The sequence below is a fragment of the Phacochoerus africanus genome, chromosome 7, assembly GCF_016906955.1.
Source record: "Phacochoerus africanus isolate WHEZ1 chromosome 7, ROS_Pafr_v1, whole genome shotgun sequence".
NCBI lineage: Eukaryota > Metazoa > Chordata > Mammalia > Artiodactyla > Suidae > Phacochoerus > Phacochoerus africanus.
Genome location: NC_062550.1, coordinates 67,019,940 through 67,047,222, shown reverse-complemented (window position 1 = coordinate 67,047,222; position 27,283 = coordinate 67,019,940). Strand labels below are relative to the sequence as shown.

The 27,283-nt window shown below is 38.3% G+C and overlaps 1 protein-coding gene across 2 annotated transcripts in view; it reads right to left on the bottom strand.

The window, feature by feature from the left end:
• LOC125131267 (scavenger receptor cysteine-rich type 1 protein M130) overlaps positions 1–24,821 on the bottom strand; it is a 33,379-nt gene extending 8,558 nt beyond the window's left edge. Inside the window, exons 1-10 of one of the 2 annotated variants that reach the window (XM_047787620.1) lie at positions 24,664–24,821; positions 23,005–23,091; positions 21,571–21,891; positions 18,648–18,968; positions 15,711–16,031; positions 14,886–15,206; positions 2,844–3,158; positions 2,432–2,746; positions 1,582–1,674; positions 1,186–1,500 (exon numbers count right to left, since the gene is read on the bottom strand). In XM_047787620.1, coding sequence (XP_047643576.1) covers positions 1,186–1,500; positions 1,582–1,674; positions 2,432–2,746; positions 2,844–3,158; positions 14,886–15,206; positions 15,711–16,031; positions 18,648–18,968; positions 21,571–21,891; positions 23,005–23,091; positions 24,664–24,709 — 2,455 coding nt within the window. In that variant the 5' untranslated portion in view covers positions 24,710–24,821. Of the gene's footprint in view, positions 1–1,185; positions 1,501–1,581; positions 1,675–2,431; positions 2,747–2,843; positions 3,159–14,885; positions 15,207–15,710; positions 16,032–18,647; positions 18,969–21,570; positions 21,892–23,004; positions 23,092–24,663 lie in introns of those variants that run through there. The other variant, XM_047787621.1, reaches the window with a different exon arrangement.
• Positions 24,822–27,283: the final 2,462 nt, after the last annotated feature.

Below are 27,283 nucleotides of genomic sequence, written 5' to 3'. Positions count from 1 at the left end.
TTACCTTAAAATGAAATATTTCCCTTTCTGACACTTCAGTTTCTATGTGTATGTACTTTACCAGATTTGTCATGAAAAGAAAGTAACATCAAAATCACTTCTGGGGAGTTCCCTTCGTGGCTCAGCAGAAATGAATTTGCCTAGGATCCATGAGGACCTGGATTTGACCCATGGCTTGGCTCAGTAGGTTAAGGATCTGGCATTGCCATGAGCTATAGTATAGGTCGCTGACGTGGCTCAGATCTAGCGTTGTTGTGGCTGTGCCATAAGCCAGTGGCTATAGCTCTGATTCGACCCCTAGCCTGGGAACCTCCATATGCCGCATGTGTGACTCTAAAGAGACATAAAAAAATAACTTCCGGCATGTAGATTTTTTTACTTCTCATAGTACTGTTTTCCCCAGTATATTATAACTGAGTACACTTTTCTACTTCACAATGCTTTCTAAAATCTTTCCATGTACACAAAACAAGGGCATTATATTATGACCATTTGTGCTCCCATGACATCTCATTTATATGCCTTGAAAAATCAATCGGGCATGGTGATTATCTTTGTCTCTGTAGAATATAACACCAAATATATTTCTTCTTGTCCTTTTTAAACTACTTATTTATTTACTTATTTATTTATTTTGCTTTTGAGGGCCACCCCCGCAGCATATGGAGGTTCCCAGGCTAGCGGTCAAATCAGAGCTGTAGCCACAAGCCTACACCACAGCCACAGCAAAGCGGGATCCAAGCCGCATCTGCGACCTACACCACAGCTCATGGCAACACCAGATCCCCAACCCACTGAGTGAGGTCAGGGATCAAACCCGCAAACTCATGATTATTTGTCGGATTCATTTCCGCTGCGCCACAACAGGAACTCTTTATTTATTAATAAAGTGGTCATCAGGTGGTGCACTGAATATCCAGCTCCATATTATTTGTAAAGAAGTTCTCCCTATGAGTTTTGCTGCAAACTCGCTTCTGAATTTTTATCTTTCTGGTAGTATACTACCTTATACATGAGGTAACACTAATTCATTAAATCCACACCTCTGGGAGCCTCAATCTCACAATGGTTCCCTCTGAGTCCGTATTTCAGGGAATTTGCTCTGATGGATATGCCTCACTACCCTTTGCCCCACCTTAGTTGTTTCTTAAATCATTGTAACCCGAAGTTATGTGCAGAACTTACCTGAGCAGATGACTCCTGCATCCTCCTTATGCCTGCAATTGTGCCGCCCCCAACCATGTGAGTGACATTGCCAAATATGAGATTCTTTTCCATTACAGTTTATCTCATCCAGCCAAATGGGCCCTGTTCCTTCCCCAAAATGAGCAGAACCAGTGGCATTAATGGCCCATCCACAGCTCAGCTGTTTGCACACCACATGGGCATCATTCAGGTCCCAGCTGTCATCACAGATGGTGCCCCAGGAGCCCTCATGATAGACCTCTACTCTCCCAGCACAACGACCACCTCCATTGACCAGGCGAAGTTGACCACTCCCTGCAAAGAGGAAATAAAACATGAATAAAATGCATTTCAGAGGATTGAGATCATTTTCATAGGTTGGTCACTGATTCTCACCTATGCAGGCAACACCATTTTCTTCTGAAATAATAGAGCTTGATGGGTCCGAGGATGATGAATTGCACGGGGATAGTGTCTGACTCTGGTTTCCTGCAAACACCAAACCACTCAGTCACAGAAGATACAAAATATCGGAGATACCCACAGTGGCACAGGGGGTTAAAAATCTGACTGCAGCAGCTTGGGTTGCTGCAGAGGCATAGGTTTGATCTCCACCCTGGCACAGTTGGTTAAAGGATCCAGGGTTGCCACAGCTGTGTCAGGAAAATCAGCTGGAGTGTTAGATAGATATGCTCTGGATAAACACAGCCATAGAGAGAGGGGGCTGGGTCAACCAGGCTGGGAATGAATCAGGTACTCTGAGAAGACATATAGTAAGCACCAGGTAACTAGGAGGTCCATGAAAGTCAAGTTTACTTTCCCTGTAACAAGTCAAATGAAGTTAATATTCTGGCACACTCCTCACAATCCCTCACAATGGGGGAATCCCTTTCACTTCCCTTTTACATCTGTTCTTCACTATAGGCACACCCACTCTTTTTTTTTTTTTTCCTTCCTTAGTGCTGCACGTGTGGCCTATGGAAATTCCCAGGCTAGGGGTCGAATTGAAGCTGCAACAGTCAGCTTACACCACAATCACAGCAACATGGGACCTGAGCAGAGTCTGCAACCTATACCACAGCTCACAGCAATGCTGGATCCTTAACCCATTGAGCAAGGCCAGGGGTCAAACCCACACCCTCATGGATACCAGTCGAGTTTGTTACCACTGAGCCACAATGGGAACTCCTAGGTACACCCACTCTTAAGGTACCGTCATGAGTGGCTCATCACTGGCTGCCCTTACCTGAGCAGATTACAGAGGCCACTTGCCCTGAAGAACAGAGTGATGCACCCAGAGCAGTGACGGGACAATCTCCCATGTGCTTCTCAGTCCCAGTGCAGTGAAACATGTGCCTCCAGACCTGCTCACTTCCTTTCCCAAAAGGTGCTCCTCCCGGGATAGAAAGGGCAACTCCACATTCAAGCTGCTGGCATAAAACATGGGCATCTTCCATGTCCCAGTGAGAGTTGCAGAGGGACCCCCAGGACCCAAGAATGTTGAGCTCCACTCTTCCTTCACATGGGGTCTTGCCATTCACCAAGCGGATTTGTGTGTATCCTGGAAGGAGACAGGGCTTTAAAAAGATGTCCGTGACTACCTAACCCTACCCTCTTCATGGCATGGGAACAAAGTGAACACATTCCCTGGGTCTCACTTGAGCAGACTACGCCGACGTCCCTGCTGTGGCTACATGTCCCGTCAGGGCGGGGTGCTACTGGGCAGAGTGAAAGGTGGGACTCGTGCCCCTCACACTGGAATTCTTCAGCCCAGATCTGTCCACTTCCTTCTCCAAAGTGAGCTCCCCCCAGGAGGGAAACCACAGTGCCGCATTGTAGTTCCCTGCACAGCACGCTGGCCGCCTCCAGAGAGAAGTCAGAATCACAGACGGTGCCCCATGTGTCTCCATGTTGTACTTCAACACGACCAGAGCAGGGAATGTCCCCTCCAACCAGCCTGGGTTTCCTGTGGGCTGAAAAATAGCATTTTGGTGAGGGAGAATATGATTCCAATATTTTCCTTCATGATGGGAGTAAGCCAGGGAGTGAAAAGTGAGAAAGGGAAGCCATTCATGTCTCTTGGTTTTTCTGCCTACAGTGGGCTTAGCCGATTCTAGACCTCCCTGTCCTTCACTGGAGACAATTCTGGGACTTTGCCTCCTGGAACTCATAATTCTTGGAGCATGGTTTCTCTTTCCTTTGAGTATTTGCCTACATTATTCATCACATTGGAGACCACAGATAATATGTGTCCATTCTCTCTACTTTTTAGCCCTATACTCAGTCCTCCATACTGTAATCTGGAGTCAAAGGCACACCAGAAATAAAGCAGAAGACATGGAGCTCAGATTTTAAAGACAATCTTTGCCGGGTTAAGAGCACAATCATCAAGGTAAGAGTTTCTTTTAACAGACTGAGAGGCAATTCAATTTACTTGGGCAATAAAGACTATTTTCTTCAATTTATCTTTTAAAGAAAGGAAATGCATTTGAAATTGGACTTTCTCAAATGCCTTTTAAAGATGACTGCTGTCAAATAACACTAATTCTTGTGATCCCTTAACATTATTATCAGCATGGCACAGATACACAATTGGCCCTCTCCAACTTCCTAAAATGTTCAAGATCTGACTATATTCTGCATTATAACACTGTAGATCACCTCAGCATGAAAATTTTGCCACTTATCCATTAAAAATGTATGAAACAAGTTCCCTTCCAAATTTGAGTTGAAGAACATCTTGCTTTCTAAACACAACTAAGACTTTAAAACAAATATAGCTTCCACAACACAAATAATGAAAGACTCTTGAATCCTTGATTTAATTTTTTTTTTTTCTTTTAAGGCCGCACCTTGTAGCACATGGAGGTTCCTGGGCTAGAGATTGAATTGGAGCTGCAGCTTTGGCCTAAGCCACAACCATGGCAGCACTGGGTCTGAGCTGCAGCAATGCCAGATCCTTAACCTATTGAGCAAAGCCCAGGATGGAACCTACATCCTCACAGAGACAACATTGGGTCCTTAACCCACTCAGCCACAAGGAAAATTCCCTCCTTGATTTAATCTTGCTGAATCATTATTTGAGCTTGACATTCCTCTCACTAAATACTCATAAACTAGTATTCTATTCCACTTTTGGATAGACCCAAACCTTGGAATGAAAGCAGTTTCTTAGAGTGAGCCAAATCCATATTTCTTGTAATCTCTAGTCCTCTAGATCAGTTTCAAACAAACAAACAAACAAACAAACAAAAAACAGTGAAAAAAGGCAAAAACAAATAAACACCTCTGGTGGTTCTTTTTTTTTTTGTCTTTTCTCTTTTTTTGTCTTTTTAGGGCTGCACCCGTGGCGTATGGAGGTTCCCAGGCTAGGGGTCTAATCAGAGCTGTTTGCTGCTGGCCTACACCACAGCCACAGCCACAGCAACGCAGGATCAGAGCCGTGTCTGCAACCTACACCACAGCTCACGGCAACACTGGATCCTTAACTCACTGAGTGAGGCCAGGGATCAAACCTGCAACCTCATGGTTCCTAGTTGGATTTGTTTCCACTGAGCCACGATGGGAACTCCCACAAATTTCTCTTTAATGGTGAAATTTTGTCAAGTACTTGAAAACAAGTCCCTTCTATAAATATCTTCTTTTTTCCTTTATCCTAAAATATTTGAGTCCAGGACAAAGGAGAAATTCTTCCACTCAGAAGTGACGTGGGGACTACATCCTCAGCCTTTATTTCACGAATCTGCTAGTAACACATCAATCTCTACACAGACTGGCATCCTTATGCCATTTACTCTGTGTACATGGTTAGAATATTGGAAATTTAGCCCTTAAAAGTATTTTTCCTATTAAAGTATAGTTGATTTACAATGTTCTGCCAATTTCTGCTGTGCCGCAGGGTGACCCAGTCACACACACATATATATATACTCTCTTGTTCTGATTTTATCTTCCATCATATTCTATCCCAAGAGATTGGATATAGTTCCCTGTGCTGTACAGTAGGACTTCATTGTCCATCCATTCTAAATGTAATAGTCTGCATCTACTAACCTTTTCTTCCTGCTAAACCTATACCTAAATTTTAACAGAAAGCCATTAATTGAATTTTTGTGCCTGGATTAACTCCTTTGATTAATAAGTTAAGCTTTTACCTGCCATCATTAACTGAATCTGTATTTATTTCTTTCTATAGAAATGAATATATGAAGAACAAATATAAGAAATAATTAATTTGGGGTTCCCATCATGGCTCAGCAGTTAACGAACCCAACTAGCATCCATGAGGACATGGGTTCGATCCCTGGCCTCGCTCAGTGGGTTGAGGATCAGGCATTGCTGTGAGCTGTGGTGTAAGTCACAGACGTGGATCAGATCCCGTGTTGCGGTGGCTCTGGCATAGGCTGGCTGCTACATCTCCAATTGGACCTCTAGCCTGGGAACATCCATATGCCACAGGTGTGGCCCTAAAGAGACAAAAGACAAAAATAAATAAATAAATAGAACTACTTCTTTTTGTTTAGTAATAGATAAATATACAATATGGTTTAAAGAAGCATTAATATATTTTCATCATTTATTCCTTCCTAGACTCTGAAGAAGTAGAGTTCATTCTCATCTCAAGATTATTTCTCAGACCTTAGTAAAATATAACACAATGCAAATGAACTATTTCTTAGGTTCAGATGCCCTTTCCAGAACATATACAATCATTGCAAATAAAATGCCTGGGATTCAAAGCAACTTTGTGACCAAAATTTCTTAGACCTCTTTGTGACTGGTTTGTCAAAACTACACTTCAGGGATAAATTCTTGCCATTATCTTTCTCATCTTCCCTCTTTATTGAGTTTGCTGGCCCCTATCAGACACAAAGCCTTGTCATCTATAAATGCTTAAGAATTAAAACAGATTATACAATTCTTAGTTTGAACTTGGCAGGCACAGAGACAGTATTTCCATAATTTTTTTTCCTGGAAATCTCTTAAAAGTATCAAGTCAATGAAAAAATAAAATTATAAACTCTATTTCTAGAAAAACAAGGAGAGGGTTAAAAATCTAGGCCCCCCAAATAAGTAAAAGTGTTTCCAAAAGCTATAGAAATATAACAAAAAAGAGAATTCACAGAGGAAAGCAAAGTGCACATATAGCAAAGGAAAACATGATTTTGTAAAGACAGGAACCTGCCTTAAGTTGCAAATTTTGCTATTTGGGATTTCTATTACATGCAGTATAATAGAATCCTAAATAATTTAGAATGTGTTATAATAAGTGAGGTATTAGGAATTCCCATTGTGGTACAGAGGAAACAAATCTGACTAGGAACCATGAGGTTACAGGTTTGACCCCTGGCCTCACTCAGTGGGTTAGGGATCTGGTGTTGCTGTGAGCTGTGGAAAAGGTCACAGATGTGGCTCAGATGTGGCGTGGCTGTGGCTGTGGCATGGGCCAGCAGCTAAAGCTCAGATTAGACCCCTAGCCTGGGAACCTCCATATGCCATGGTTATGGCTATAAAAAGACCAAAAAAAAAAAAAGTGAGGTGTTCCAGGAATAAAACCTAAATTATGGATGGGGCTGAATGGAATTAACATGCAGGATATACTCAGACTAGGATATTGTAGCCTGGAGAACTAACGAGTCTTGTTATTCAAGTGACATTAGAGAAATACCACTTTGAAAAGAAAACCATGTCCAAACTGATGCTGAAAAGTTGGATGACATTTGGGAAAAGTATACTCTTATCAAGTATAGAAAAGAAAAAATCATAATGTTGACATAGCATGAATCCTCCTTGTCCTTTTTAACACTTAAAGAGAGAGATGAACTCAGACAAGAAATAGCCAAACTGCAAGAAGAAATGGAAGGAAAAATACTAATTTTGTGAGGGAGACATCCTGTGCCTGCAGCTGTTATATATGGCTAATTGAGAGTCTTATAATTTAGAAATTGCAGGATTGGGGGAAAAAAAAAAAAAACAAACTCTAAATATCCTGTCCTCCAAACTGAGGTTATGATAAAATGGCAGACTTAGCAGAAAATAAAATTGAAGATAGTATGAGAAAAAGAATGTATGTATGTGTATGACTGGGTCACTATGCTGTACAGCAGAAATTGACACAACACTGTAAATAAACTGTACCCCAGTTTAAAAAAATCGATGCTCTAAAGACAAGGACAGTGAGCCTTCCAACAAAGACGGGATTTAGGCCTTGCCTTTCCTCCCAAACCCATGGTTTCAAATGACCTTAAGGCAGTGGTCAATAAATTAAGAGGAAGAGCCTGGTCACAGGGTAGGTCAAGGTATATAACTTATTCTTTGACCATGTTACTTTCACATGGCATTGGATTAAAGCAAATACACTAGAAGCCTACTAGTTTGGAGACAATTATTTTGCTGACTTTGAAGGCAGGTGACACTAGTTAATGATGACTCAATTGTAAAGCAATCCAAGGATCCCTAAATCAGTATCAGCAGAAAGTGGGTTGTGAAAAGCGTGCAGCCCCCACACACGTATACTCTCCACACTGAACTCAGAACTGAAATGAGAACAATGCCCTAGGAAGTACAGCTCTGAGAACAGCACAGGGCCCATGACAGAGGATAGCTCAGTGGGCAGAGCCTGATCTCACCAACACGTTCCCTCATTTGCACATTCTCTATTCTTGTCCAGTAGGATTTGATAATTACTGGACCACAGAATCACCCAAACAGCCTTAAGCTGTTTATCTATTTGACTTATTTTCAATGAGAAAAAGGGAGTTTCCCTCATGGCTCAGCGGTAACAAAGCCGGTTAGTATCCATGAGGATGTGGGTTTGACCCCAGGCCTCACTCAGGGGGTTAAGGAACCAGCATTGCCATGAGTTGTGGTATAGGTCGCAGATCAGGCTTGGCTCTGGCATTGTTGTGGCTGTGGTGCAGGTGGGCAGCTGTAGCTCCTATTCGACCCCTAGCCTGGGAACTTCCACATGCCACAGATGCGGCCATTAAAAAAAAAATATGAGAAAAAAATAAACTTTTTCTTTACCACTCAGGTGGCTTTTCTTTTAATGCAGCTGAAATTCATGCTAATTAATATGAAATATGTTAATATGAAAATATACAAACCTTTTTAAATTTGGAAGGAAATTATCAGATATACAAATATACTTCCACATTCCTAAACAAATGCTGAGTCCCCATAAAGGTCATAGAGTGAAATATGTTTTTAGTTGTACCATAATGACAATAAATGTTATGTATACATAACATGACAAGAGAACAATGCATAATGTGACTAAGTTAAGGTCAAATATATCTCCATATCAGAAAAAAAAATTACTTAATCAGAGTCCTTTTAAAAATAAATCCCAATTCAATTATGAAAAAAGTGAGGCACCTAGAGCGAAATTATTCACAGAGGTTAAAAGTGAGAATAGAAAATAAATAAAGCAATAGATGTGATATTAATATCCAACAAATTTGATTCAGGACAAAAATTGTTCAGCTATAAAAGATGAGAACTTTATAATCTAAAAAGAGCAATTCACAGCTACCACATAACAGTCATAGGACGTTTATGTCCCAGACTCACAGAGGATCAGTTCATCAATTATATGATATAGCTACTGGTACACTCAGTGGAAAACCTATAACTTCAAATATGTATATTAATAAATAGGAAAGAATCAAAATTAATTAAGCATACAACTCAAGGAGTTAAAAGCTAAAAAGAAATCAAATTTCAAAAAATCAGAAGTGAATTAATAGAAAAACAAATTTAATGACTTAGAAAACAAAGGTGGTATTAACCTTAAAAAACACAACCGTGTGTTCTTTAAAAAAAAAAAAGCTGAAGCAGAAGATAATTTCATCTAATAAAAGAAGTTAAAATATAAATAAATGCACATAATAGATGATGAGAAAAGAAATGTTATACAGAAATAATTTCAGAAAGCTCTTTAAATACTGATAGGAAATTATGATCAAAATATTTTACTAAGTGAATACCCAAGGTACAGTATAGTTTATATGATATGCAACATTAGGATAATAAAATGGGGTGAAACCTATATATATGGATTTGTTTATATTTTCTTGGATTTACTATTTAAATACCCTAACCACATCAGTTGTCTGTGGTGAAGTAGAGTTGGTGAGCTGGGGACAGTGGTGGGAAAAGAGTTTACACTTTAATATTTTGAAGTTTAAACCATGTGAATACCCTGCTTAATGAAGAAATTTCTTTATCTGACTGAAGTGGCTCAGATTGTCAGTGAGGCAAGGCTTCAATCCCTGGCCTGGTACAGTGGGTTAAAGGATCTGGTGTTGCAGCAGCTGTGGCATGGGTCGCACCTGTGGCTTGAATTCTATCCCTGGCCTGAGAACTTCCATATGCCGTGGCCATTAAAATTAAAAAAAACAAATAAATTTCTTCTTTTAAAAAGAAAAAATGTTGAAAAGCAAAATTAAAGCACAAAAGTTTCAATGTTGTATCTTAAAAGGTTGCATTTCTTCATCAAAGGATAGTTTCCATGTAACACAATTTAAAGCATCAGGGAAGACACCTGGGAGCAGATCTTAGTTAGGATGTGTCTGGCGTGAAGCCACTGGTTAGGGGATATGCATCACATAAAATTTCCACCCTATGACTAGATGTCTCCATGTTTAATGGTTTTGCTCTTATGCTATTTTCTCTAAGGTCTTTCTTTTCAGTATAATAGCAATAGTTATGTCAATACATTATTTTATAATAGTTTAAAAGGCATCACTTTTCAACAAAGTATTTGTATAAATATGATTAGCATCAAATGCTAGAGATTATCCACAAGACTAGCCAATCGCAGCTCACTTTTGAGATTTTTAAAAAGGTTGCAGTGAAATACACCAAAATGTTTAGAGGACATGGCCAAGATGGCAGAGTTGGAAGACCCTGAGCTCACCTCCTACTAGGTGTACACCCAAGTTACAATTTACAGAGCAACTGTTGATAAGAAAAACTTTTCTACAACTAAAGATATAAAGAAGGAACCACAACAAGATGGATAGGAGGGGTAGAACACAGAACAGTTAAGACCATATCCTCAGCAACCCACAAATAGGAAGATAATTCATTACAGTTGCAGAGATTCTTCCCAAGCAGTAAGGGGTCCAAGCCAAACATTAGACTCCCTAGCCCAGGAGTCCTATACCAAGAAGGCAAGCTCCCAGAAGTTTTGAAAGCCAGCAGGGCTTACTTTGGGGAGAACCAGAGAGCAGTGGGAAATAGAGACTCCACTGTTAAAGGACACACAAAATCTCACATGTTCTGGGACCCAGGGCAGAAGCAGTAATTTGAAAGGAGCTTAGATCAGACCCACCTGTTGATCTTGGAGAGCCACTTCAAGAGACAGGAGCAATTAGAATTCACCATGGGGACATAGACACTGGTGGTAGCCATTCTGGGGAGTTCATTTTACCACAAGGACACTGGTGTTAAAAAATGTCATTTTTGAATCTTCCCTCTAGCTTATTAGCACCAGGACCAAGACCCACTAATTAGCCTGTTGGCACCAGTACTGGGATGCTTCATGCCAAGCAACAAACTGGGCAGGGACATAGCACCTCCCCACACACTCCTCTAACCAGCAGTAGGTTGCCTTGAGATTCCCTGAGCCTACAGCCACCCTGGAATATGGAAATATGGCCCTGTCTACCAGAATGGCCAGGACCCAACCAAACACACACCAGTGGGCCAGCACTAGCCCAGGGATCCCCAGGGCACTTCAGTCAGAGACCCTGAATCCCAGCTCCACCCACCAGTGGGCAGGCACCAGCCTCAGGACTCTCTGCACTCCAGTCCTGTATGTCAGTTGACTGACATACCAACTCTGGGATCCCAGAGCCCTGTAGCCAGAAATACAGGACCTAGATCCACCCATCACTGAAGTAGCTCTAGCCTGGGGACACTCTGGGCCTTGGCCCTGTCCACCAACCGGTCAACACCAGCTCCTGGATCCCTGGCCCTGCAGCCAGAACCTCCAGGACCTAGATCTACCCACCAGAGAGCTGGTGCTAGCCCTGGGACAAGTCTTACCCCCCAGTGGATAGATACTAGCCCCAGGATCACTGTAACCCTACAACCTGCCTTGTCAGGACACAGTCCACCCACCAGGAGGTTAGCTCTAGCTCTGAAGCTCCTAGGCTCTGCAGCTGGGGACCCAGTACCCACAAGCTGACACTAGATCTAGGAACCCTGGAACCACAATCACCCACTGCAAAACGTGGCTAAACCCACAAGTGAGACAGCACTACCCCTGAGACAACCCTGGTCTCTATAGCCAGCCACCCCATGACCCAGTCCCACCAACAAGTGACTGGCAGCCTTTGTACAAGGCAGCTTCTTGCAAACAACCAGACTGGGGGCCAGCCATGCCTACAAGACCACCTACAGTAGTCAGCCAACCGCAAAAGAAGTTCTCACAAAGTCAGCATAGGGGGGCACCCCTGGAACATATAGCTCTGGTGACCAGAGGGGAGTGTGCTGCTGGGAAGCACAGGATGTTTCAACAAAAGGTTATTTGTCCAAGGTTGGGAAATGTAACCAACCTACCAGATATTTAGAACCCAAAACAGCAAATTAGGCAAAATGAGGTAGCAAAAGAACATGTTCCCAAAACATTAGAGATGGACTTAATTGAAATAGAGAGAGCATTCCATTTGAAAGCAGCAGAATATTCATTCTTTTCATGTGCACATGGAACATTCTTCAGGATATATCACATGCTAGGCCACAAAACAAGCCTTGGTAAATTTAGGAAAGTTGAAATCATATCATGCATCTTTTCCAACTACAACACAAAGAGACTAGAAATCAACTACAAGAAGAAAATTGCAACAAACCACAAACACGCAGAGGCTAAACAATATATTACTAAGCAACAAATGGATTACTGAAGAAATCAAAGAGGAAATTAAAAAAAACCTGAATACAAATGAAAACAAAAACACAATTCCAAATCTATGGGACATCTGGGGTTAATAGATGCAAACTATTGCATTTGGAGTGGATAAGCAATGAGATCCTGCTGTATAGCACAGGGAACTGTATCCAGTCACTTGTGATGGAACATGATGGAGGATAATGTGTACATGTATGTGTATATATACATATATATATATGACTGGGTCACTTTGCTATATAGTAGGAATTGACAGAACACCATAAATGAACTATAATGGAAAAATAAAAATCACAAAATTAAAAAAAAAAACTATAGAACTTAAGAAAAACTATTCTAAGAGGGAAGTTTACAAATATGCAAGCCTGTTTCCTCAAGAAACAAAAATCTCAAATAAACAACATAACCTTACACTTAAAGGAAATAGAAAAGAACAAACCAAACCCGAACTTAGTAGAAAGAAAGAAATCATAAAAATCAGAACAGAAGTAAATGAAATAGAGACTAAAATAAATAGAAAAGTTGAATGAAATTAAGTGCCAGATCCTTGAAAAAAATGAACAAAATTGATAAACCTTTAGCTAGAGTCACTAAGAAAAAAACAGAGGGCTCAAGTCAATAAGATCAAAATGAAATAAGAGAAGTTATGATTACTACAGAAAAATAAAGACTCATAAGAGATCACTATAAACAATTACATACCATTGGAGTTCCCGTCGTGGCTCAGTGGTTAACTAATCCAACTAGGAACCATGAGGTTGCGGGTTCGGTTCCTGCCCTTGCTCAGTGGGTTAAGGATCCCGCATTGCTGTGAGCTGTGGTATAGGTCGAAGATGCGGCTCAGATCCCACGTTGCTGTGGCTCTGGGGTAGGCCAGTGGCTACAGCTCCGATTAGATCCCTAGCCTGGGAACTTCCATATGCCATGGGTGTGGCCCTAGAAAATGCAAAAAAAAAAAAGACAAACAAACAATTACATTCCACTAAAATGAACAACCTAGAAGAACTGGACAAATTTTTAAAACATACAATCTCCCAAGATTGAACCACAAAAAAAAAGAAAATATAAATGGTCCAATTACCAGTAATGAAATTGAATCAGTAATAATAATAATTTAAAAAGAACTTCCCAACAAACAAAAGAACAGGACCAGACAGCTTCAAAAGTGAATTCTACCAAATATATTCCCCAAAGAAATGTACCCTTCTGAACTCATTCTAGGAGGATACCCTAGAGGATACCCTGATACCAAAACCAGACACATACAAAAGACTTAAAATCCAATACCCCTGATGAATGTATACGCAAAAATCCTCAAACAAAATACTAGCAACCAAACTCACTAATACACTAAAAAGATTACACACCACGATCAAGTGGGATACATGAATGGATACACATCTGCAAATAAATCAGTGTGATGCACCACATGAACAAATTAGAAAATAAAAATAATAGGGTTATCTAGATGCAGAAAAAGTTTTAGACAAAGTTTAACATCCATTCATGATAAAGAGTTCTCAACAAAGTGGGTATAGAGGGAATATACCTCAAAATAATAAATGCCATATATGATAAGCCCACAGCTAACATCATACTCGACAGTTAAATGCTGAATGTGTTTCTTCTAAGGTCAGGAACAAAGCAAGGATGCTGATTCTTGCTACTTTTATTCAACATGATTTTGGAAATCCTAGTCACAGCAGAAAAGAAAAAGAAATAAAAGGAATCCAATTTGGAAAAGAGGAAGTAATAACGGCACTGTTTGGAGGTAACATGAATCTATACATAGAAAATCCTAAAGACACCACCAAAAAGCTACTAGAGTTTATCAATGAATTGGGTAAAACTGCAGGATAAGAATTAATATGCTGAAACCTATTTCATTTCTATACACTAACAACAAACTATCAGAAAGAGAAATGAAGATTTCCCATTGTGGCTCAGAGAGTTAAGGACCCCGACATTGTTTCTGTGAGGATTCAGGTTCTAGCAGTGGGTTAAGGATTCAGCATTATTGTAAGCTACAGTGTAAGTGGCAGATGTGGCTCAGATCTGCTGTTGCCAAGGCAGTGGCATAGACATAGCTGCAGCTGTGATTTGATCCCTAGCCTGGGGACTTCCATATGCTGCAGGTGAAGCCATTAAAAAAGAGAGAGAGAGAATTAAGGAAACAATTTCATTCACTATCACATTGAAAAGAATAAAATGCCTAGGAAAAAACCCACCTAAGGAGGCAAAAGACCTGTACTTCTAAAACTATAAGTTGCAGATGAGAAGAACTGAAGATGACACAGAAAGAAAGATACACTGTGCTCTCGAATTGGAAGATTCAGTATTGTTAAAATGGCAATACTATCCAAGGCAATCTACAGATTCAGGGCAATCCCTATCAAATTACCAATGGCATTTTTCATAGAACTAGAGAAAATAGTTTTAAAATCTGCATAGGAACATAAAACTCTGAATAGACAAAACAATCTTGAGAAAGAAGAACAAAGCTGGAGGAATCATGTTTCCTGACTTCAGATGATACTACAAAGCTATAGTAATCAAAACAGCATGGTGCTGGCATAAAAACAGACACATAGATCAAAGGAACAGAATAGAGAGCCCAGATATAAACCCACACACCTATGGTCAATTAATTTATGACAAAGGATGTAGGAATATATGATGAAGAAAAGACAGTCTCTTCAACAATTGGTGCTGGGAAAACTGGACAGCTACATGTAAAAGAAAGTAGAATGCAATTTCCTAACACATTGATTGAAATTCTTACCTGAGCAGGTAATTTTGGCTTCGTCATAGTGATCACAATTAAGTCCACCCCACTGCCAATTCTTGCAGTCCCAAAGAGAAGTTTCATTTCCATTACAGCTGCTCACAAACAGCCATGTGTTTGTTGCCTTGGTTTTGGAATAAACTTGATATGATGTTTTGAGTGCAGATCCACATCCCAGCTGCCTGCAAACCACATCAGCTTCTTTCAGTCCCCAGCCTCTTTCACACACTTTTCCTACCAGTTTCTGAATTTCCACCTCCACTGTCCCAGCACAGTGGCTGCCTCCACCTTTAAGTCTCAGTTCCAGATCTGATCCATCTGCAAAATAAACATATACTTAGGCCATAGATACATGTGGAATTTAGCTCCCAGAGGGTATTTTTAAAAACTTGCTCCTTCCCAGAAGCTGAAACACTGGAGATTCTGGCTTTCCCATCTCCTGGGTTTTTGAAGAGCCAGTATAGAACATGAATTTGGTTAGAAATGGGATTATAGTTTCAAGAGTTAAGAAAAAAAAATTGTCAATGGCTAAAAACCATAAGCAAATTAGATATAAAGAAAAGACCTATAACATTTTGTCTTTTTGGAGTTTCAGGTAGAATTAGAATTTGAAATGTGGTACCTCATAGCACTTGGGACATTTATTATAGAAAACAGTCAGACAACCCTCCAAACTACTCAAATGAAGAATATGTTAAAGATTTGTCACAACTGTAAAAGAATTCCCAACAAAGAAAATATTAGATACGATTTTTCTCCTATCTCATATCCATTCCTAATCCTGAAGAACACAGGTCCTTCCTGTGTTTTGTTTTCACTTACCAGAACATGTCACACCAGCATCTTCATTATGATTGCAATAATGCTTTCCCCATTCATGGTGTCTACACTGCCAGAGAGCAGACTCGTGTCCATGGCAAGAAACACTGTCAAGCCAAATGTGTCCAGTTCCCTCACTGGCGTTAACTCGACCAATGGCAGTGACAGCAGTTGGACATCCCAGTTGCTTACATGCCACAGCGGCATCATCACTATCCCAGCCATCATCACAGATGGTCCCCCATTCTCCTTGGAATTTCACTTCCAATCTTCCTGAACATTCAGTGACTCCATCTACCACTCTCAGTTTCAGGTCTGCTCCATCTGTAAGAGGGACACAAAACAAGTCATTGACAAGGAAACAAGAATAAGGGCAAACTAAAGAGCTGTACCTGAGAGGAGTGAGTGAAAAGGGGAAGATATATAAGTAGAGACAGAGACAACAGTAATATACTACCACTGAAAATCGTTTAGGATGGAAGGAGAAGTGGATCAGGCAAGTAGATAGGACTTTTCAGAATGGAAAGCACGCATTGTAGGAAGAGTTCCTAACAGGACATCCAGGGACTGAAATTTATCTAGAGGTTTGCTTATTGACCAATTTTGTTGGAATTGTTTGGGTTTTTGTTGGAATTGTTTGGTTCTTTTTTCCCTGTTAAATATATATTTGCATCTGTCTAGGTGGTATCCATGCCCTCCAGTTTGCCTCAATACTCAACACTCACTTTTGCCTCTGGCTGCATTACCTACCAGAACTACCTGGTTTATATTACATTCCCGACCCCTTTCTGACCACTTCCGTAGTTTAAAAGCAAAGCAAAGAGAAAAGGGACCTCCCTATCATTATTTTCATTTTCCCCCAATCAATATTCCTCAAAGAACAGAACTTGATTCTGAGTAATATGTTGTAATCAGTAAATTGCTTTTTTCCCCTGGCATTTTTAGTTTTTGTTATCACGATGCTGTCTATCATGATTCTGCAGCATGTATAAAACACACTGAGAAGAAACATGCTGATTGGGGGCCTAGAAATTTTTTTTTTTAGAAAGATAAATATTTAATTTGGGATACACATTACAATAGACATATTTAATTTGGGATACACATTATAAGAGACATGTGGTTTCAGGTAAATGAATAATCCAGATTAGTGTCACAGGACATCAGAGAAGGGCAGAAATCACTACAAAGAAGTGATCAACAATATCTTGATGATGTAGAAAAGTCAAGGAATCTGGGTAACACATACATGAACAAAAAGAGATGGAGATTAATAATGCCATTTGCAGTGACATGGATGGAACTAGAGACTCTCATACTTTGTGAAGTCAGTCAGAAAGAGAAGGACAAATACCATATGATAGCACTTATATCTGGAATCTAACATATAGCACAAATAAAACTTTCCACAGAAAATAAACTCATGAACTTGGAGAACAGACTTGTGGTTGCCAAGGAGGAGGGGAAGGGAGTGGGGTGGACTGGGAATCTGGGGTTAATAGATGTGAACTGTTGCCTTTGGAATGGAGCAGCAATGAGATCCTGCTGCATAGGTCTGGGAACTATGTCTAGGCACTTGTGATGGAGCCTGATGGAGGATAATGTGAGAAAAAGAATGTATATATGAATGTGTGACTGGGTCACTTTGCTGTACAGTAGAAAATTGACAGAACACTGTAAACCAGTCATAACAGAAAAAATAAAAATCATTAAAAAAAAAAGAGAGAGAGATGGAGAGTAATACTTTGGTAGAGTTAGGGCCAGGAACTGCATGAGCAGAGACATGGAGAAATGTAAATGATGTGCATGTATTTGATAACGGATAATATTATTCCTGGATTTGTCAAGTTCCTCCAATATGCTTGAATTAGGATTTTAGTTGGGGGTACCTAGAAATTTTTAATAGGTTAAGGAATACGGAAGGTGTTTTTTTCTACCCCAAATCCCATTCCTTTCCTTCAGCTAACACATTCTGTCTTTTCTGTAGGAATCCCTTTCTTTGTGGTTCAAAGTATAGATAGTCATATTGTTCAACAAGGAAAAAAAAAAAAAGCCAATTCAAGAAACAAAAAAAGAACCAGAACCCTGATGACATTGGTGAAGTGCTGAATCCAATCACACATGAAGCCAATTGTACTCTCCTGGATTTCCCAGTATTCTGAGTTAGAATTCCCTTATTTTAAATTTAGTTTGAACTAAAGTTCCTTTATTTGAAAGAAAAAAAAAAAAGACACTGGGTGAATTCAGGGACAGTTTTGCTCTAGGGATAGTTTCCTAAAGACTCCCTGGAGTTCAAGACTTACTAGGTCTTCTTCAAACTAGGAGCTCAAGTGAAAAAAGGAGAGTGACATCCTGGAGCAGACAAAGCCATGTCCCTGTCCCATAATCAAGCATAGAACATGAAAGTCTCTAGACAAGACACAGTGCCTCCTTACAACATAAATATAATTTTAAGAGGAAACCAAGTTTTAAAATCATTCAATTATGTGAATTTGAACTAATCGTTTAGGAAAGGGTGGGTCAATGTGATTAAAGAGAAGGGCTTTGTAGGTAAGGAATGAAAAGGGATGATTTGCCTCTAAAACATCCAAAGAACAAAATTTTCTAGTTAAGCTTTCTTTTTTTTTTTTCTTTCTTTTTCTTTCTTTCTTTCTTTCTTTGAGGGCTGAGGGAATGGGCTATTCTCTGAACATTTCCTTCTAACCTCATGACTTGGACCTAAATTTCACTGCTCATCCTTCCTCCCTATCCTATTTATCTTAATTTCAGTTAAGGTAAAAAACTGCACAGGTACCAGAATTTCGACCTGAAATTAGATAATAATAAGATGATAAAAGAAGCAATCATCATTATGTTTTTAACAGTTCGAGCTTTTAAGACTTTTACTCCCCCTTTTTTGCCCTCTCATGGAGAACAGAACAAACCCAGATCAGTCCTTACTTAAGCAAATCACTCCAGCATCCTCAGCATGATCGCAATTGTGCTTTCCCCATCCTTCATGTTTGCAGTTCCAGAGAGCTGACTCATTTCCATTGCATACAAGATCATCAAACCAGATTGGTCCAGAACCTTCTCCAAAATTAGCTGAACCGGAGAAACTGACAGCACTTCCACATTCAAGTTGTTTACAAACCACAGAAGCATGATTTATGTTGAAGTTATCATCACACACTGTTCCCCACCGTCCTTGAAATTTGACTTCTATTCTTCCTAAGCACCGGTTTCCTCCATTCACCAGCCTCATCTCTAAATCAGATCCATCTAGAGTAGAGAAAAGACGAGAATTTAGAAGTTGTATTTATTCAGAAGTGATTTTAGAAAGTAAAATTCCTCTGGTCACTTTTGATGCTGTCCTTAAAAATGATGCTTCATTTTGGATGCAGCCTTAGTTCACATATTGGAGAATTTTAATCTTTTGACTCTAATTAATGGTTAAGACTTTCATCTATGTATATTTACCCCCCAAAAATTTATAGATTAAAATTTACATTGTGTTTTGTTTTGTTTCCTTCCAATACTAAGATATAGTAAACACTTTTATGTAGGAATGGATAAATCAGACTCAAAGTATTCATTTTAAGAATTAGAAAAAAAATTGTTCATACAACAAAGTAGTAAAAATGGCAAACCAGTCATTTGTTGAATGGTTAATTTTTTAATTTTAATCTTTCTTACTACAAACAGTTTAGTGCATGAATAATTGTCTGAAGTTGAATTTGGAAGTTAAAAGACAGGAAAAAAGTAAAAATACATAAGTATGCATAATAGTTTGCAAAAGTACCCTATGGTATAAAAAACATTAAAAATTGAGGAAAAATTAGTCAAAACACTCCATGTCTTAGCAGTTTCTGAATCAAAGTTTTTCCCCCCTCCCAAAAGTACCTGCTACAATTTTTAGCAAAGAACAGCTTTTTTATAAAGAAAATTTTCTCTATACACTATCCCTAGGTGTTCTGTGAGGACTAAAATATCTGAGAAAAAGATATTTGGAACGAAATTTTGGGACACCTGAAAAATAGAAACACTTTGTGATTAAAAAAAAAAACACTAAGAAGCTCTTTTTTGAAAAAGCAATTAGATTTTAAAAGCTCTGAAATCCAAAGACCTCCACTTAACAAGATTTTTATTATGGCTGATTGGTAATAATAATAAGAGCTCACAATCAAAATATGCATTCCCTGTTCCAAATGTGTTACATATGCTATCTTCTTTAGTCTTTACAACATTAAGCATTATATGTTATTACCATAATCCCTACTTCACAGATAAGCAAACTGAGGTTAAATAACACAGAATCAAACACCTAGAAAATAGTAGAGACAGAATGTGAGGAAAAAAAATCTGTCGCCAACATCTCTCTTTTTTATTATTACGCATGTGATAAGAATAGAATTTACCAAGAGAAGGATAGATGTTCTGAGGCTTGAGCTTTAATCTGGGTGGAGAATCTCAGAAATTCAGATTCTGAAACCTCATAAAACTAGTTAAGTCCTTGAGAGGCTATGCATCCCTTTCTATTATTATGCAGTTGAGCCTCAGGTGTATAAACTTCAAAAATCAAGTTTGTTTAACTCATCCTTATATAAAGGATCCTTATGTAAAAGTATGAAAAAAAAACACAAAAATTAAAAATACTATACTGATGTCTTAAACAGTCAACTCTATAGACAGCAATAATTATAGTAAGAGTCTGGCAAGATTTATTATTATTTTTAACTTTGCTCTAGGTGGTCGATGTAGAGGTTAGAGTTGTTATTTCTTAACTTTCTCAGCAAAATGAGTAACAATAAAAGACAAGAAGAAGAGGAAGAAGGAGGAGGAGAATGGAGAAAGAGAAAGAGGAAGAAAGAGAAATGAGCTGTCTAGGTAATGAGAAGCAGTGACCCATGAGGAAACTAAGGTTAATTTTTAACACCTATTACATACCAGACAGTGTACCAGTAACTCTACATTTATTATATCACTGAGTGCTCAGAAAGTGAAGTTCAAAAGATTGAACAGCTTACTCAAAACAATAGTATTAATGAGCAGCTGAGCTGGAATTCACTTCAGCATTTTTCTAGATACCAGCCTGTGCTGCCCACATTGCACCACAATGCCTGGGTAGAGATTAGTACTTTCTAACACCAGTCCTATGGAGGAGATGGTCTCTAATAGAAAAGTGGGAGGTAAGAGGGCTGCATAAAGGTCAATGACATGAGCAAAGAGAAATGGGAAGCCAAGGAATCTGAACTGGGTCAGAAACATGACTCTGGGATTTGTCAGCAGAAAGGTCTAACATATAACTTCCTGAGTTATTGTAAGGGCATATGAGGTGAAACTTATGAAATGTTTTATAAATTAAAAAGACCATGTAAATGAAATGAATAGCACTGTTAAACAGAAAAAAGCAATTCTACTTTGCAAAACATTCTTCCTCCAACAACAACAAAAAAGGATCAGTGCTAAGAATATTTATTTCTTGATTTGGTAAGTTGATCATCAGTTAAAGGGCAAAAAGTTCATGATTCATAGGCCAGTGCATGAAAGCAGTGCTTTATTGGGAAAGGGGACAAGGAATTAACTTAGACATTATGATATTTTCATGTAGAAGTAGAAGGTAGGATTATCTAATATAAAATTGAAGCTAGTCACTTGCTCATTTATTATAGCATTCAGAATCTCTTCTGAATTTTTTTTTTAATATGGGCTTTGTCATGTGTCTAAAATACCAGAAGTGGTCTTTTAGTAATGGATTGGGTAATTTTATACATAGACTAGATGACTTATAGAAAACTGGTTCCTTTTTGTTTTTAACTCATCTATACATTTTTTCCCACAAAGCATTTCATGTATAGGCTTGACTTATTTGTGTATGTCTTACCTGAGCAGGTTACTCCAGCATCCTGTTGGTGAGTACAGTTATGCTTTCCCCATCCATCATGTTTGCAGTCCCAGAGAGCTGACTCATTCCCTCGACAAGAAACATGATCCATCCAAATGCGTCCAGAACCTGCACTAGAATTAGCCCATCCAGTGGCTTTGATAGCAGTTGGACATCCCAGCTGCCTACAAACAACAGAGACCACATCCATGTTCCAGCCATTATTACACACAGTTCCCCACTCCTCCTGCACTTTCACCTCCACTCTTCCAGAGCACTTGTTTTCACCACCCGTTAGCCTCAGCTCCTTGTCTTTTCCTCCTGTAACAATAGGTAAATGCAGCAATTGGTCAAGATTCAAAGAGCAAGTAGAGAATTATTATTCTTTAGATTACTTATTTATTTTTCAAAGCCAGATTTGAGAAATGTTTCTGGACCCATCCATGGTACAATGGGAGAATGTTATTTCATAGGAGTTCAAAAACAAACAGCAATATCACAGGCTTCAAATTAAGCAGTGACATAGAACCAATAAAGCTAAATAATCCCATACTATAAGATACCTTTATTTTATGGCTGATATTCTTTATAAGATCAATTTATATAATCTCTTGGATGGTTTAATGTAAAAATGAGATTTTATGGCATTTTATAGGGATGAACTATGTATGTTTCTCCAAAATCCTAAGATCAGTAGAGGCTGATGGTGAGACTAAAAAGAACAGTTATGAGGAATTTAGTACCTATTTCACACATATATGCAAAATACCATGAATATATTTCACCATGTATGCAAAACTACTAATTGCTAGTTGAACTCTAATTGAAATTTATCTACTCAAATGGAAATTGATATGGATATATTTTTCTATTATCTTCCACCATAAAGTAATTCTATCTCTTGCTATACGGCAGAAATTGCCACAACATTGTAAATCAACTATACTTAAAAAAAAAATCTCATCTCCACCTATCTCTCTGAACTGTCTCTGCTACAGCCTTGTGATTATTTTAGCTAATATAGGAACTGGCGATTTCAATGATATATATCTGGCTTCCCTGAATACAATTTTAGACAAATTTTGGCACTTGAATTTTTAGTGTTACTAAAAATTCCTTCATCCCAACAATTCTGAGGTTTCTCCTCCTCTGTATTATTCCCTATTTTTTAGTTAGATATTATTTCAAATCTTAAGTAAAATCCATTTTTCCTGTGAAGGTTATTTTATTTTTTTGAAAACCATGCTAACATTTTATTTGTTTGGGGGGAGAGAGCCACATGGTTCTGTACCTATTTGGGGTTTTTAATATCTGATCCTTTGAAACCATGAAGCATGTTTTTAGATGCTATCTAGACTTCAGGAGAATTATTTGCTCTTCAGTGTTTCTTGTCACAGTGGGCCAGGTTACAAGTAAATTTGTCAAAGTACTCACCAAGAGAACTAGTGACCAAGCAGGCACTGAGAACAGCGACTACAGCAAAAGTGAAGGAACTTATATGGGCAGAACATCTTCTAAAGTCTGCGAAAAGAAGAGAGAGGGCAAACATACAGTCTTACCCAAAGGAGGTTTTGGAGGAGAGATGGTTCCAAAGGTTTGAGATTAACAAAGGTCAAAACAAGACAGAAAACCCTTCCTAACTTTTTTTTTCTTTTTATGGCAACATCTGAAGTTCCTAGGATTGTGGTCAAATCAGAGCTCCAGGCGCCAGTCTACACCACAGCCATGGCAATGTGGGATCTTAGCCACAGCTTGCAGCGACACCAGATCCTTAACCCACTCACTGAATGAGGCCAGAGATTGAACCCACATCCTCACAGAGACAATGCAGGGTCTTTAACCACCAAGCCACAATGGAAATTCCAGGAAACACGTCCTTCTAAATGGCAAGGCAGGCAGGAAAAATTCACACCAGGATCATATAACCTCAGTGAAGTAGCTTTGAAAATACTCATGTTTATAGGCATCCTAGGGGTGAGAAATTAGAAGAAAGTTGGAGATGGGAAAAGAATTGCAAGAGCAGGGCTTAAAACCCGGAAAACCAAAAAGACATTGATGAAACTTCGAAGTGAGTAGCTCTCCCTTCAGCCACAGAGTCATAGTCAACCACTGGCATTATCATCTCCAAGCCTACCTGATCCACATTGTTAGATGGAAAGTTCCATGAGGGAATGAATTACATCTATCATGTTCACCAGTTTCACCAGTACCTGGCACAGTGGCCTGCTAAATAGTAGTTGAACAATACATTGGAGGAAAAAGCGACAAAATTTATATTTGAGAACCTCCAATATTGGACCTTGTCTCCAAATATAGCAACGCTCCATCACTCTCATTTCTCCTTCTTACTCTAAACCAACAGTAATTTAAAAGTAAAAATGCTATGGTAGGAGTTCCCATCGTGGCACAGTGGTTAACGACTCCGACTAGGAACCATGAGGTTGCGGGTTCGATCCCCGGCCTTGCTCAGTGGGTTAAAGATCCGGCATTGCCGTGAGCTGTGGTGTGGGTCGCAGATGCGGCTTTGGATCCCGCGTTGCTGTGGCTCTGAAGGCAAAAAGACAAAAAAATGCTATGGCAGTCACTCCTCTGAGATAGGTCACTGAACTGTGCATTTATAATCCACGCTTTCATGTGAAATGTTATACTTCAGCTTAAATGCTTGAGGGGAAAAAAGTAAGAATGTTAAATGAGTTTAACGCATCGATATAAATCATAAATTAGACTTTGACACTCAGAGGTGTTAGTCTAAATGTCCTCTAGGTCATCAACTTTCAATCAATATTCATTCCTTCATGTTCTATCTTTTCTAACAACTACTAGTTTCATACTCAACACAATTTAGTTAATTTTCATCCATTACTTAATTTCACCTCAGCAATTTTACAAAACTGATGCCAAATCTAATTCTTCTTCCAGTCACATCTTCGATTTTGATTCTATGGAAGATAAAAGTACCCCTTATAAGCTTATTGGCTTTTCCCTGTTACTTCTTCTCCAGATGCCAATCACTATTAAATCAGATTGATTGACTGTCGGAATATTGCTACACTCTATTAAAAGGTAAATATAGAATAAATGAGAAGATTTTACCTGCAGATCCAGAGTTTTCATGTAGCACCATTCTGAGTTTGTCCATTCCAAGGTTTTATGCCATTTAAATCTTCTTGTATTATTCCCTAGAAATGTTCTCCTAAAGAAGAGAACCACTAAGAATTCTAAAAATCATTTCACTTCCACAAAAATACAGAAAGGCTTCATAATGGAGGTGGAGTCAACAAGAAAAGGGAAGTAATCAAAAGAGTAAGCTTCCCTTTCACACCCATGTTTTCTTCCATATGGGACATGAAACAACCAAAGAAATTGAGAAATTGAGAAACACTCCCTAAAGATTTGTAAAATTTAAGGGGGAAATATTGACTTATATACTGTTGTTGAATTGAATATTTTAAATTTCTGCACTTTGTTTTGGACTAATTACATTAGGAATAAAAAAATCGCAATAGTTACACAGTTATGTCAAAAAACTAAAGTAAAATAGGCAAACATAATTAAATTATCAATGCTTGATTGTTATAACCCCTTTTAATATTAATTCTATAATCAAATATGTCTAACAAATAACTCGTGCAGATTGTCTGTAGAAAGCAATTGTATTTCTTTTTTTATTTTATTAAAGTATAGTTGATTTACGATGTTGTGTCAATTTCTGCTGTATAGCAGTGTCTCTAATAGGATGAAGAGCAGTGGTAAAATTAGCTATGACTATTATAAATTCTACAAATGGTAAAATAAAAATTTACAAGCCAAGACTTGATTTTAACTCTACATGAGTCAAATTCAAATAAGAAAAACACTTGTAATAGCAATAATGAACATAGGTTCAAAGCATGGTGTGAAAAAATGAAAAAGTGGTCATATCAACTAGGAGACAGGAACAAACAGTCAAAAAACTCTTTTCCATAAGAAGATGCCTAAATTATGACTAGGACCTTGCTAAAAGGAAAAAATAGAAAAGGATTTAAGGCCTAAGAAACAAACAAACAAAAAAAATTGAAATAAAAAGCCATAAAGACTAATCTCACTTTTAAAAGCTGAAATAATTCATCACCAATCAACCTACACCACAGGAAATGTTAATGGAAGTTTTTCAAGCAGAAGAAAAATGGTATTAGGTAGAAATATGGTCTAATTCAAGGAATGCAGAGCATCAGAAATGGTAACCACATAGGTAAATATGTGATTTTTATCATTGTTTAAGTATTTTTAAAGATAATTGATTGTTTAAACAAGAATAATAGCTATGTAATGTGGAGTTTATAACATGTAAAAGAAAAATTGTGAAAATAATAACACAGGGTGAGAAGATGAGTAGAAGAATATTTTTGTAAAGTTTATGTACTTTATGTAAAGTGGTCAAAGGTAGGCTATAAACCTAAAACATCCGCTAAGAAGAAAACAAGGGGTTAAAGCCAATAAACCAATAGACAAAAAAGAATCATAAAAATATAAAGTAGATAAAAAGAACTCATAAAAATCCAAAAGAAGCTATAAGAGAAAGGAAAATGAGCAAAGAATAAATTGGACAAGTAGAAAACAATGATTTGGACCCAAATATATCTATAATCACATTAAATGTAAATAGTCTGAGTACACCCAATTTAAAGGCAGGAATTGGCAGACTGAATTTAAAAAGTGTCAACTGTGTGCCAAAATCTAAACAAAACATAAACAAATAAAATCTATATAAAAAAGATAATATATCATGAGCAAGCAGTGTTTATCCCAGAACATAATGTTACTTTAACATTCAAAAGTCATTTTACATAACTCATTACATTAAGATGCTTAAACAGAAAAAGAATTCAATCAACTTGATAAATGTACAAAAGGCTTTCACAAAATGTAACATCAATTCCCAATAATAACGCTCAGTGAACTAGGTAATAAAGGGCACCTGTGAAAAATCTATAGTTAAATCATACTTAATGCTGAAAGACTGAATGCTTTCTCCTTAAGATCAGAAGACCAAAATGTCCACTTTAATCAGTTCTATTCAGCATGGTGCTGGAGCTATTATCCAGTACAATTGGGCAAGAGAAAAAATAAAAAGCATCTGTATTGAAAAGGAAGTAAAACAATCTTTATTTGCAGAGGACATGATCATCTGTGAAGGACATCTAATAGAATCTACAAAAAAAAACAACCTACTACAGTTAATAACTGAGTTTAGCAAGGTTGCAGGATACCTGATCAATACACAAAAATCAAGCAACCAAAAGTCAGAAATTAAAATTGAAAAAATAAATTCCTTTTGTAATAGTATCAAAATTATACAAAATATTTAGGAATAAATCCAACCAAAAATGCAAAGCCCTGTTCCACCTGAAATCACGCAATATTCCTGAAAGAAATTGAAGACTTAAATAATTGAAGAGATACATTTTGTTCTTGGGTTAGAAAACACTGTTATTGGAGTTCCCATCATGGCTCAGTGGGTTAAGAACCTGATGTGGTCTCTGTGAGGATGCGGGTTCCCTGGCCTCACTCAATGGGTTTAGGATCTGACGTTGCTGCAAGCTGTGGCGTAAGTTGCAGATACAGTTTGAATCTAGTGTTGTGGCTGTGGTTATGGCATAGGCCAGCAGCACCAACTCCAATTCTATCCCTAGCCTGGGAACTTCCATATGCCACAGGTGCAGCCATAAAAAGA